Source organism: Eleginops maclovinus, chromosome 20 (assembly GCF_036324505.1).
Source record: "Eleginops maclovinus isolate JMC-PN-2008 ecotype Puerto Natales chromosome 20, JC_Emac_rtc_rv5, whole genome shotgun sequence".
NCBI lineage: Eukaryota > Metazoa > Chordata > Actinopteri > Perciformes > Eleginopidae > Eleginops > Eleginops maclovinus.
In genome coordinates, this window is record NC_086368.1 from 14,375,401 (window position 1) to 14,389,092 (window position 13,692).

At 40.6% G+C, this 13,692-nt stretch overlaps 1 protein-coding gene across 2 annotated transcripts; it reads left to right on the plus strand.

The window, feature by feature from the left end:
- Positions 1-853: 853 nt before the first annotated feature.
- smarcc2 (SWI/SNF related, matrix associated, actin dependent regulator of chromatin, subfamily c, member 2) lies at positions 854-12,737 on the plus strand. Of its 2 annotated transcripts, none has more exons than XM_063911823.1 (26): positions 854-977; positions 2,214-2,333; positions 2,643-2,728; positions 2,857-2,938; positions 3,533-3,625; positions 4,117-4,186; positions 4,276-4,345; positions 4,560-4,635; positions 5,006-5,250; positions 5,353-5,477; positions 5,601-5,654; positions 5,964-6,001; positions 6,090-6,220; positions 6,727-6,798; positions 6,910-7,023; positions 7,112-7,265; positions 7,514-7,630; positions 7,716-7,778; positions 7,856-8,114; positions 8,295-8,456; positions 8,548-8,609; positions 8,700-8,820; positions 8,908-9,071; positions 9,155-9,289; positions 10,014-10,383; positions 11,070-12,737. In XM_063911823.1, the coding sequence occupies exons 1-26, from the start codon at positions 867-869 to the stop codon at positions 11,132-11,134; spliced, it is 3,159 nt and encodes a 1,052-aa protein (XP_063767893.1). In that variant the 5' UTR covers positions 854-866; the 3' UTR covers positions 11,135-12,737. The 2 variants fall into 2 exon arrangements, with proteins under 2 accessions (XP_063767893.1, XP_063767894.1); XM_063911824.1 differs by having other exon boundaries at positions 2,863-2,938.
- The last annotated feature ends 955 nt before the right edge of the window (positions 12,738-13,692 follow it).

Below are 13,692 nucleotides of genomic sequence, written 5' to 3' on the forward strand. Positions count from 1 at the left end.
GGCAGGACATGGAAGAATCCTGGGAAGAACAATTCAAGAACGGGGTACCAAAGTAAAACACACACAAAACAGAAAAAACAATTTTTTATTTATAATCCCACTTACTTTGGAGTTGAAGCAGCTAGAAATTGAGACATTTACTCATTTCTTCAGCGCTGCTACCACCATGTGGCTGTATATGCTCCAATTGTAGCCTACTTTCATATTTTTCCACTTGCACTATCAATTTTTAAATACTTTTGAGTACATCTATCTGACTGCTATACTTACACCTACATATGCCTTTACGTTTTTGTATTTTGCATATACTGTAAATTATGATTACTTTTGATGTAAAGATTATACAACCCAGCAGCAGTTAAAACAAGGTCCACCATCATGTTAACACGAATGCAACAATTATGATGATATTATCAATTAGGATACAATGACAAATTATATAAATACAATTAAAATTAAATATATCATATTATATATATGTGATAATTAGTATTGGTGAAAAGGTAGGTCACAAACAGTTTTGCCACAATTTAACAAATGATATAATAAATGATATAATAAATAGATATATGGAAATATGACTTTATTAAAAAGAGGATTTGTGTGAGTAACAAGTACCCTCAATAAAAAAACGTGTAAGTGTTTTAACATTGATGAGTTGTTGGTCTTGCTCTAAAGTAATACTCGATACTTATTCCAACAATTGGGCAAATCTTTAGCCTCCTGGAGAAGTAATTTTAAAGTCATTCTCTACATAAGCACGCTCCCTGCTGGACAATGGCTGTTATTACCCCCACCGGCAGCTGCAGTACCGCGCTGTGTCCGCTGGGCGGCGGGCGACACAGACCAGTTTTCTGCAGTCAAAGATGGCGGTGCGGAAGAAAGACGGCGGCCCAAATGTAAAATATTTCGAAGCGTCTGATACCGTTTCTCAGTTTGATAATGTCCGCGTCTGGCTTGGAAAGAATTACAAAAAGGTACTGACCGCATGTTTTGTATCCACACACGCTGAGGTTACACATTTCAACCTGAAATGTGGTCACTTACCTATTGGGCAGAGGCAGTGACAAAGAGAGGAGGAGAACATCCAGCTGTTTGAGCCGGGATACAAAAGGATGCTGAGCCGGCCGCTGCAACAGATGCGGCCGAGCATGGCGGCATCATTTTAGTTCTATTGTAGCTGAACCGATGCAAAGGCATCCCACCGTTCTGTAGGATGGTATTTTGCAAAAGGGATGAGTTAAGCCGGCCAGCCAGCTAGCTAGCTAGTTAGCTAATGCTAACGGTAATGCAGCTCAGATCCAGATGTTGCTGCCGCGCGGAATGAAGCCGTGGCCCATCTGGATCAACAGTGACGCTGTGCTACGAGATAAAATCAAATCACCGGGTTATTCATTTAAAAGCAATGCATTATTAAAGACTGAACTACCTGTATTTACCATTAGATCCCCATTTATGATGTACAGGCATTATGTTATTGATAATAATAATGCAGATCGAAATGTTCCCTCCACTTTTCAGCACATCTGACCACACAGCATTTATGAGGAAAATGAGGAATATACAGAACATTTACTCCAGTACTGCACTTAAGTATAATTTAGAGATACTTTTACTTACTAGTATTTACATTTTAATGATACTTTATAGTTCTGCTCCTCTTCCCTCTTTCCCGGAGGGAAACAATTGACTGTTCATTTTGCATTCATTTGGTAGTTCAGTTACTTTGCAGCTTTATATGATATGATATGATATTTATATGATAACCAACAATACATTTCAATATAGTATTGTGGGTTTAGCTCCCTAGGAGTATATATAGTGATTAAATCATCTCCCCTTTGCTGCAAGATTAAGGGATAAACACATTAATGCTACAATAAATTACAATCCAGTAATATAAAATATGCTACATTATTCATAATTCTGCACAATGAGCATTTATACTTTTGGTAATTTAATTAACATTGTGATGCTAACACTCTTGTTGTTTTACTTGAGCAGTATTCAAACTCATTAATTTTTTTATCTACATGTGTGTATGTGTTTAAATGTGATGTATGTGTTTGACATTGATCTTTTTCAAAGCAAAATGTATTTGGCTTGTGACAGACACGTCTTCCACCCCTACCTATCAGCACACTGTCATTAACATTCATGTTTCCTCTTTGTGGCTCAGCTCTGACTGCCTCTCTGTGTTAATTTCCCTTCAGTACATCCAGGCGGAGCCCCCCACCAACAAGTCTCTGTCCAGCCTGGTGGTCCAGCTGCTCCAGTTCCAGGAGGAAGTGTTCGGCCGACATGTCAGCAACCCTCCACTCACCAAGCTGCCAGTATGTCTCCTTTATCCCAGTGTCATTTACACACACAAACACATTTTGAAATGGTTTTGATGTCAAAGATGCCATTCATATTATCTGCCTAGGGGGATACCATTGTTTTTTTGCTTTTTACATTCCTCCTGTTGCAAATCCAAAGATTGTCCTTCAGGAATGCACTGCTACACATATTGTTGTTTGTTCTGTTCTGCTTTGTCATGGTTTTTATCTGTAATATAGTTGACTAAACTACAACTGGATTTTTTGTGCAACGCTGTGTTGCAGATGAGACAATAAATGATTCTCAAATCCTTGTCTCTTCAGATGAAATGTTTTCTAGACTTCAAGTCAGGAGGGGCTCTCTGCCATATCCTGGCCGCTGCCTACAAGTTCAAGAGTGACCAAGGATGGTAAGACTTTCTTTGTAGCTTGCATTACTGGACGGGCAAAATGAAAATAAGCTATGTACTTTGAGTACTTAACTGTATTTTGCGTTTGTTGCTGTTTCGTGTATAACTCCAGTCTAATTTCCTGGTAGGCGCAGGTTTGACTTCCAGAATCCGTCGAGGATGGACCGAAATGTTGAGATGTTCATGACGATCGAGAAGTCCTTAGTGCAGGTGAGTTCACCTACTACATCCTCTATGTTTGTGACACACTTTACCTAGACAGCGAAAATGCAATTAGAATATTTGTTTTATGTTTTGTGGTGTTAAGGCAACGGGTTTTTCAATTTTGGATTTTAAAAAGCGTATTTCACTCCACAAACTTAAACAACATTCCTATAAAATACTATAATAACACAGTTGTTGTTGTTGTTGTTGTTGTTGTTGTTGTTGTTGTTGTTGTTGTTGTGTTAGAGATTTACTGTGTTGAGCTGCATTAGGAGTCATTTATTTCTGTTGTTACTTGTTGGCTGTAGGCACCAGATGTATATGACAGCAAAGAAAATCTCTGTTAAAAGGTTGCCTGCTCCTGTGATTACATGATATGTGTGAGGTGTCTGAGATTCAGGCGGCCTGGGATTTACAGATAGAAATAATGAACGCAGCCAGTCATGTGACTTGAGCAGTAATCCTACTTAATCAGTCCTGCAGTTACACCACAAGATCATCCAGTTCTCCTAATCTGAAGAACAACACAGATTCTTGTTTTAGATCACTGAATGTATGGGTTTTACTCAGTTACCTATGTGTTGTATTTTTTCATTTCAGAACAACTGCCTGAGCAGACCAGTCATCTACCTGAGCTCTGACATAGAGCCCAAGCTGCTCGGGAAACTGAAAGACATCATCAAAAGACATCAGGTGTGGTTTTTGTTTTGTTTGGTAAAAGTCTCGGTATCACAGACTGAAAACTACTCCAAAAGTTGCCTGCACAAGAGGCCATTAGGCAGATTTCAAAATGTGTATCATGTTGTGTATTTTTGAGTAGGTAATCATTCTCAATCATCACTTATGAACAACTATAAGTGTGTGGCGGCTCTCTGCCTGTACACGTATTTTTAGTTTTAGCTGTGTTAGGGTTTTTTTTCTTGGCGTCAATTTTTTTTTAATCCAAAAGGGAGCAAACTAAAATTGCAGACATGATGAGAAAAAATAATAATAGCCTGGCAAAATGCCAAATGGATGCCAGAACTACTAGAAAACAAGAGTTATTAAGCAGTTGGTTTTACCCGCTTGTGAACAACCTAATCCCTCTTGAGATGGGGAGCTGGCGCCAACACTGAATGTTGTGTTTACAAATCAACAAATCCTACTTGTTGTGCCTTTACCCATATTTCTTGTGACTTCTGTAGGGCTCTGTGACCGAGGACAAGTCCTCCAGTACCCATGTTGTCATTCCTATTCCCACCAACCTGGAGGAAGGTGAGGCTTCACATTTTGTTTTTAAGAACAGTTTATTTGTTATGATTCTGCTGGCGTTGGGCTGATATCCATTTCTCTTTTTGGTCCAGAGGAATGGGTGCGTCCTGTGATGAAGAGAGATAAGCAAGTGCTGCTCCACTGGGGATATTTTCCTGATGGGTAGGTGAACATCAGAATTGAACATTTTTGTAAGTATGACACAGTTCCTGCAATGTGAGGTGGTCCTGCTTATTTTTTGTTTATCTTTGCTTCACACTGCTCTTAAGTCTACAAGCTTAAGTTGCCGCTTAGTCTACCCAAGATATTTTTACCAGCACAAACTTGTAGTCTTTCCCCTGTACTGACCTTTGACCTTCCTCTTCTCACCATTTAGTTATGATACCTGGATCCCAGCCGGTGAGATCGAGGCTGCTGTGGAGGATCCTCCCAGCCCAGAAAAGCCCAGAAAGGTATTTACCTTCTCACCCTGTTGTTGCTTTCTCTTCTTGTCTCTATTTTGACTGTCATCCAATACAAACAAATCTGTGCCCAATTGAACAAATAAACGCTTTCTATAAAATCCTACAAGAATGACGGAGCTTTTATTATTTATTCCGAGCACTTTTTTAGAATATGGTGTATGTAAATCTGTGGACCAGTATGGACAGGAAAATCAGAATCAATTTCATAAGTCATTTCTGCTGTTGCTGCATTTAAATACTTTTTTTTTCCATTTCAAGACTAGGCATTCAAATCCATATAGGAAATTGTGCCATTAAATGTTAAATTGGCTCGTATTGATTTCTAGAAGAAGCAGCTGAAAGCACTCTCTTTTCACAGGTCCATGCAAAGTGGATTTTAGACTTGGACCAGTATAACGAGTGGATGAATGAGGAGGACTATGAAGTGGGCGAGGGCTGCCCTAAGAGGAAGAGGATCTCCGCCAAGACCCTGACAGATGAAGTGACCACGCCAGACGAGCGAAGGGACAAGAAGCCAGGCAGCGCCAAGAAGAGGAAGAGGTCGCCGTCGCCCTCCCCCACCCCCCCGCCTCAGGAGAGCAAGAAGAAGAACACTAAAAAAGGGTTAGTGCTTTGACCAAATCAGCTAACAGCTTTCAGCTGTGTATCCAGAGACTTTGTGTAATTTTATAAAAAAATGTCCATTGTGTGTGTTTGTGTGTCCAGGCCGACAACCCCATACACCAAGTCTAAACGGGGCCAAAGGGAGGAGGAGCAGGAAGATCTCAGCAAAGACTTGGATGAAGCCTCACCCATTCCAGCATCTGAAGAGGGAAACACACCTAAAACAAGTACAAATGTTTTCAAAATATAGATAAATACAATCTTATATCATAAATGATCCTCAGTTTTAACTTTCTTGACATTAAAGTAGTCGTAGTCTTCTTCTGGCTGACATGCTTTTTTTGTTGCAGATAACACTAAGAAAGACTCAGATTCAACTCCAGTCAAGGGGGGAGCGGATTTGGGTGAGCATAAAAGTTCAAAATGGCCACCTAAATACTTTTATAACGTTCTGTGCTGATGCATGTAAAAGATTAAAAAAGCAAGAGTGATCCTCATCTGTTTTTCAGATATCAGGTCATAAGACATCATTTATAACTTTGATCTGGGTTTTTCTCGTATTAGATCACATTGTTTTTCACATGACTCTTGTCTCTGTGAACTGTGAAAGTCCATCATTTATTTTGAGTGACAGTACATCTTGTAATAAGCGAATGTTATTCCTCTGCTCGTCCGTTTGATAATCACTTACCTTTATTTTGTGATTTGAACAGACGAGCAAGAGGATGAGTCCATGGAAACAACAGGCAAGGTAAGGCAGTTTGTAGAAGTGCAAGAAAGGGAAACATGCAACCAGTGAACCTATAAAATAACATGAGTGTGTGCTTGTGTTTTTACAGGAGGAGGAGGAAGGTTCTCCAAGTGTGAAGGGTGAACCAGTGAAAGGCTCGGACCTCCACGAGGACAACGTGACCGAGCAAACTCATCACATTATTATTCCCAGCTACGCTGCCTGGTTCGACTACAACAGGTAGGAAAAAATACATGTTTAATGCTACCGTAATGGGAAAAAGGTTTGAGGAATGAATTCAAATAGAACAGAAATCATTTAAACAACAAGACAAAAACACAAATATAATTACATAGCTATCTGCATATAAAAACCTTTCACTTATTGCACTGGATAACCTTTCATTGTGTTGACATAATTACATTATATAAATATAATTGCATAGGCTAGATCTGTCAAGTTGTAGAAAATGGTAAGACAACAGCAGTGATATGTTACACATTTATGTTGAAAGTAATCTTTTGGATAACCTGATAGCAGAGAGATCTGCTATGTATTTATACAATTCAGACATGTGAAAATAAACATGGGTTGAAATCAGCTGGTGCCAAAATTGTATCCAATTAAATCCAATAAAACCAGTATTGTCTCTCCTCAAGAGAGCATGTGAAGTCATTCCAATAGTCAGTTTTTGTTTATTTCAGCTGTGAGTCCTCACTATGCTGTATTCCCCCCCCCCCACACAGTGTTCATGCCATTGAGCGCAGAGCCCTGCCAGAGTTCTTTAATGGGAAGAACAAATCCAAAACTCCGGAGATGTAAGTATTTGATCAGCGCACATCACAATATAAGATATTTTATTTCAACAATACACCAAAAATAATGATTCACATGTGGGAAATATCTGTCTATGCACCTGCTTCTTTCAGTTATCTGGCGTACAGGAACTTCATGATTGACACCTACAGACTGAACCCTCAGGAGTACTTGACGTCCACAGCCTGCCGTAGGAACCTGGCCGGAGACGTCTGTGCCATCATGAGGTAGGTGCAGGCTGAATATTTCTACTGCAACCTCACCTGGTTTCTCAAACTGCTGTCAGTTTGGTCAATCTGTGCTTCTGATGTCCAGAGTTCATGCGTTCCTGGAGCAGTGGGGCCTCATCAACTACCAGGTGGACTCTGAAAGCAGACCCACACCCATGGGCCCCCCACCCACCTCTCACTTCCACGTCCTGGCAGACACTCCATCCAGTCTGGTTCCCCTACAGCCCAAGACATCCCAGGTCCATATACACACACACACACACACACACACACACACACACACACACACACACACACACACACACACACACACACACACACCAAAAGAGACACATGCAGGGTTTGGAGCATTGCTTAGATACAATTACTAGTCACTTATTGATCAGGATAGTGGAACCAATAACACAATAAAAACGTCCCCTAAGTGATATACAGTATGTCAGGATTTCTTTTTAAAGTATGTCCCAATGTTATTGTCCTCTGGTAGACCCCTGCTTCCCAGCAGATGATGTCCTTCCCTGATAAAGTGAAGGAGAAACCAGCAGATCTGCAAAACTTTGGACTGCGGACTGACATGTACAGCAAGAAGACGGGCTCTGCAAAGGTACACATCTATGGAGCAGCACACTAGTAAAATGTTTTGTATTCATTGTTTGCTCATCTTAACAAATGGTGGTGTCTGTGCACAGAGCAAGAGTACAGCCAGCTCCATGAGGGAGTGGACAGAACAAGAAACACTTCTACTACTCGAGGTACAAATTATTCAAATGCAGTAGTGTATTTGATGAAGTAAACATGTGGAGCTAAATGTTGCTCTTACTCCCTTCAGGGGTTGGAGATGTATAAGGACGACTGGAACAAGGTTTCAGAACACGTGGGCAGCCGTACGCAGGATGAGTGCATCCTGCACTTCCTGCGGCTGCCCATCGAAGACCCTTACCTGGAGGACAACTCCTCAACCCTGGGGCCGCTCGCTTACCAGCCGGTTCCTTTCAGCCAGGCAGGAAACCCGGTGATGAGCTCAGTGGCCTTCCTCGCCTCAGTCGTCGACCCCCGTGTCGCCTCGGCAGCAGCCAAGTCTGCTCTGGGTAAGAGGAAGCTTATTTTTTGTATTTAAATCCTAAACCTGTAGTTGAAATCTTAATCATTGATGGCAAAACAACCATAAAACAGGACACAGTTCAAAGTAGTTACATTAGTACATTACATTTTGATCAAATGATTGGTTACTTACATATTATTCCTCATCCTGTCTACCTCCCTCTCAGAGGAGTTTTCTCGTATGAAGGAGGAGGTTCCCGCAGCGCTCGTCGAGGCTCATGTCCGGCGGGTGGAGGAGGCAGCGAGGGTCAGTGGCCGACAAGACCCGCTCTACGGCCTGGAGGGAAGTGGCATCGCAGGCACCGGCCTGGAGGAGGGAGAGAGACCTGGTAGGATGAGCAAACACACAGCATGTAAAATTGTAAAAAACGAACATGTTTTTGAACTTGAAAATAATAAATTGATTTATCTTTTCTCTAGATGAAAGCAGTGATGAAAACAAGACTGATAACCAGCCAGGTGAAGAAAAGAGGGAGGCCAAGGTATGATGCATGTTGGTCATTATTTATTGTTTCTGATTTGTGAGTTCTGTGTCGCAAAGCTCATTGTGCCCTGTGTGCTTTCCCGTGCAGGAGAACAAAGATGTAGCGACTGAGGAAGAGGAGAAGCAGCCAGAGAATGGGAAGAAGGAAGAAGAAAGAGGGAGAGAACAAGAGGGAGAGAGGGAGGCGGACAAAACGGAGGCAGAGATGGGTAAGAAAAAGCCACTCAAGTAAAACAGACAGTAAATACAGATTTTGTGTAAGGTGATACAAATGCTACTTTTTTTCCTGCTTGTAGGCGATGGGGAAAAGGAGAAGGAAGGGAAGGAGGGCACAGAGGAAGGGCAGAGAGAGGCAGAGAGTGAAGGAGAGAGGAAGGCTAAAGTGGAGCGTGATGTGGGAGAGGGAAACCTGGCCACCGCAGCTGCATCTGCGCTCGCTGCTGCTGCTGTCAAAGCCAAGGTAAACCAGCTGGATCCTCACCATCTTCTTCCCCGTTTGTTTCAAATGTTCTCTTTTCTAAAAGTCTCCTCCTTTCTTTGTAGCACCTGGCTGCGGTTGAAGAGAGGAAGATCAAATCTCTCGTGGCTCTGCTGGTGGAGACCCAAATGAAAAAGTTAGAGATTAAACTGCGACACTTTGAAGAACTGGAAACCATCATGGACAGAGAGAGGGAAGCTGTGAGTGAGGCATTCTGGGAAATGTAGTATCTCAAGAGAGAAGACAACCTTATTAGAAGACAAAAAGTTAGATTTTATTAATTTAAGATAAAAAAGTAATATTATAAGAACAGTAACTAAAAGATATAAGAAACAAAATAGCAAACAAAGATGAGGTCATGGGATGATCAGTAAAACCAGCAAATTTGCCTATTTTTAAATTTAAATATTGCATACTATAATAAAACAATATTAAAAGTTTGTCTCAAATAAGCTCACCATATGTTCCTGGTCTGTTTGTAGTCAAATGGATAAGGTGGACCTTTCTAGAAGATGTATTTGTAAAAAACATTGTTTAAGAATTGGGACAACTTTTCTGCAGCTCTTTTGTAATGGCCTTTTGTCTGCTGGATGCACATATGTGTTGAAGATAGAGGGATGGGAATGTTTTTACCATCTGTTGCCACATCCTTCCAGAAAGTCTGGATAAGATACGATTAGGTAAAGCCTTATTGACCCCCATAGGGAAATTCAGGTGTCTAGGGGGAATAAGACCAGAAAACATGAGTTTAATGAACCATAAATGATCCCATTTTCTTTCAGCAGCATAGCTTAGTGACTTATAGGTGTGGCTTCTTTTGGGGAGTCAATAAAAAAGCAAATCTAGTTTTCACACAGAGCGCTAACTTTTTTCTGTGTGTGTGTGTGTGTGTGTGTGTGTGTGTGGGTGTGTGGGTGGGTGTAGTTGGAGTACCAGCGTCAACAGCTGCTGGCTGACCGTCAGTCCTTCCACATGGAGCAGCTGAAGTACGCGGAGATGAGGGCCCGCCAGCAGCACTTCCAGCAGATCCAGCACCAGCAGCACAACCAGGCCGCGGGCCCTCATGCCAACCAGGCGGCCCCGGCCCCAGCGCCACCGAGCCAGGGTCCAACCGCAGGTCAGCAAGCTCCCAGCACACCAGCGCCACAGCCAGCCCCCAGCCCCGCACCTCCAGCCTCAGCTTCTGCCCCGACCCCTGAGTCCCAACCACCTCAGGGTGCTCACAACTCGCCCTCCTGCCCCCCAGGCGGGACCCCAGCTGCCAACTCCAGCTCCAGCACTACTCCACTCCACGGTGAGTAAACTGCAATGTAACAAATGTAGAAGTTGTTAATGTGCTGATAAAAACTGACTTTTTGTTTAATTTCCTCCAGGTTTTTTTAATGTTTTATTTCTTTAAACCATTAGTTGGTGCTATGTCTCGAGGCTACATGTTTTAAATAACCAACAAAGTGAGCAGATAGGCGGTCTGCTTCTTTCTGCAGATATGTTTTTCTAAAGGCTTTTAACAATAGCTGCATTTAGTTGTGAAATTGACACAGTATTACAACTTTATGTACATTACGTATAAGGTAAGGTTAATTGAATAAGTTAAATCAGTTATGTGCAGAACACACGCAAATGATCCCTGCAACTAACAATAATTGAGTTAGTTCATCTTAAGTGTTTCTCAGGTCTTGATAAGTATGGAGTAAAGAAGACAATATGGAAAATATTTGTGTTTCTTGACTCTTCACAAGCAGATGTTAACACTACTCTTGATAGTCAAATTTGGAGTATATAAAAGTACAATGTATCTGAAGCCTGTTGGAAAAATATTATTTGGGTTAACGCCAAAAGGTTCCATGCAGGATAATATCTTAAATTCATGACTTGCTTTTTATCAGCTTCTCAACACTTTTTTTTAAATGTGTAAAAAGTTGTTAAAAGTTCTCAACATTATCTGCTCTTCTCTTGCCTCTCCTCTTGCCCTCCCCCCAGAGGCCGTTGCCCCTCTCTCTGGGGAAACCCTCCATCCCTCGGCTCCAGTCCCGCCTCCACAGTGAGAGAAACCTACCTGCCTGAGACTCCGAATGACTCTGACCACTTTGAATCCTGCCTGTATTATCTAAAATGAAGAAGTCATGACATGAAGGAAGAGAACACATTTTACATGTTCAGCTCTTATTTTTTTCCAACAGGACAATTAATGCGAGAAGAAAATACTAAATCAAACCAGCTCTACTATGACTCTGTTCAAAAAAGAAGTCCCTTTCAAATGTAATCTGCCAATGAAGAAATGTACTTTCAGACAGAAGCTGTTCGATTGGACAGCAACATCTCACGTCATCTTTTTAACTGACAGCGTCTGACCAACATGCTGCCGCTCGAGGAGAAAAGACTCATCTTGTTTTCAGTGTTTTGGAAATTGTTGCATTTATTTTCTGCAACAGTTTGCTTGTAAAGTCTTAAGCTTCACAATCTCTCCAGAGTCCCCCCTCTCCTTATGCTGAAGGTACGAAAATTTAATTATATGTAAGACAAAAAATGCACTTTTAACATGTTTCCCAAGTTCTCATTGAAAGACTTGAAGCATCCATGAAATTTAGCACTTATATTATCCCTTTGTTGTCTTAAATACTTTTTCATGCTGGAGGTTTTGAAAACTTGATTGGGAATGTTACCTTTATTTGTGTTAAAGGGTCAAACGGTCACTCTACAGGGTCTGGCCTGAAGGTTGCGTGTGTTTAACCAACGTGAAATGTCTGTAATGAATGGAAACAAATCTAAAGCCAGTTGGAAATTAAGTTTGGATGCAGTTTGAGGAAATGTACTGTAGACTGGATTCTCTGTTACAAACATACCTTGGGTTGCCCTATAATGATGATATTTGAAAGTACTGAAGCCGTGAGATCTTCATTCTGAAAAGAGCTCACTTTAAATCTATCTCAATAATGTCCCTCTCTTCCACAGCACTTATAGAAAACATGTCAGCGAAGATTTTCATGTTTTTCTCAATCCAGATGTAGTCTTGTGAGGAATGTAGTTTTGTTCAGAAGGAATGACTGAAAGTCTGGGAATGATAATTCCACCAGCGACCGCATCCGTGTTTTATTCATGATTTGACTTATGTTAATTGCTAAACCAAAATGTTTTTATAATCATGTTTATCTCACATTTATTCAGTGAGTTTTATTGTGTTTTGTTGGGGAAAAAAGAGGATTTCTTTTTAGCAGCTTGTTTTTTCTCTGGTGCATTTCAAGTTACACATGGAAGAAATGTAAATGCTGTCAAAAAAAAACAAAACAAGGGAACTCACACCTTAAACAGGTGACAATGGAGAATTGTGTCCTTAATATCTGCAACAATATCCTCACTTTATATCCTATCAATTTTTATATTTTTTACTGTACGTTTTTCCATCTTTTCTTTAATGTCAACATTGTACCTGTATATTATTACCTTTGTATTACCTATATTTACCCTCTCCACTGTTGTGTATGAATCAGGCAGGTCTGTTGGATCTGTCCAGATGTGAGTGTGAGCATGTGTGTATGTGAACGCATGCCATGAACATCTGTAAAACTTCCGTTCAGTTTTATTTCCAGTGCCATTTGATGTGTGTCATAACGTTTCAAGAATAAAAAAAAAAAAACAGGCTTCATTCTGCACACGGCCAACACGTCAGTGTCATGAAATATAATCCAGTCAGAAGGTGAAGCTCTACAGTCGGTGTCCGTAAAGCCAGTATTACAGACCTCACCACAGCCGTGAGCATAAATGGACTTATTTTACCTGTGTAATTACTACATTGTGTGGACTTTGTGATATGAAATAAGTGTATGTTTAGTTTCTGTATGTTTTTCACTATGCTGAAGCCAGCAGCAGATTGATTATTATACAGTAGTAATCATTTTTTCCTCAGTAAATCATCGCATTCGTGCTGACAGTTACTCTGGCAGTTTGTAATTTAAAAAAGGCAAAAGGAAAGAGGTCCAGGTTTTCATTACAAAAATGTTGGGGAAAAAATAAAGATGTGAAGAGGAAGTCATTGTGATGAATGCTTTGTTTCTTTCATGAATTCACAGACCGGTAACAGGATATGAGAAGGTTGATGTACAGAATAATAAAGTACTTACTGGTTTGTCAGACAATGTAAAGATCACACTACTGTTATTTAAGGTAATTGTTATTTAATGGAGTGGCCAAAGTGGATTGAGAACAAGTGTTCACAGTTAGAATAGCAAAGTTGTGGATTGGAATTAAATACATTTACTCAAGCACTACCTATTCAGAAATATAAGTTACTTGTACTTATTTTAATTATTTTCCTTTTCAAACAACTTCCTACTTCTGCTGATCTACGCATTCATTAGCTTCAGTTCCTTTCAGGTTACACAATTGTCTAAGATCGTGTACTGTATCTCTAGTTTGGGCGTGTTTATTTTGTATGTTTGTGATAAACTGAGGGATGAGCTGTGCCGTTATATGAGGAAATGTTTCTACTCCTAAATGAACTATTTAGCTTAATTGTTCAGCTAGAAAATGTATCATCACAAAGCTGAAAGCTTTCAGAGTCTTGGTTCTCACAGGACAGTAGATCAAACTACCCAACAATATAAAA

What these genes read in the sequence shown, in the direction of transcription:
- smarcc2 (XM_063911823.1), top strand. Translation starts at nt 867, where the DNA reads ATGGCGGTGCGGAAGAAAGACGGCGGCCCAAATGTAAAATATTTCGAA. An exon ending in TCCCACCAACCTGGAGGAAG is followed by an intron (nt 4,187 to 4,275) that starts GTGAGGCTTCAC and finishes TTTTTGGTCCAG; the next exon opens with AGGAATGGGTGCGTCCTGTG. An exon ending in AAACACTTCTACTACTCGAG is followed by an intron (nt 7,779 to 7,855) that starts GTACAAATTATT and finishes TACTCCCTTCAG; the next exon opens with GGGTTGGAGATGTATAAGGA.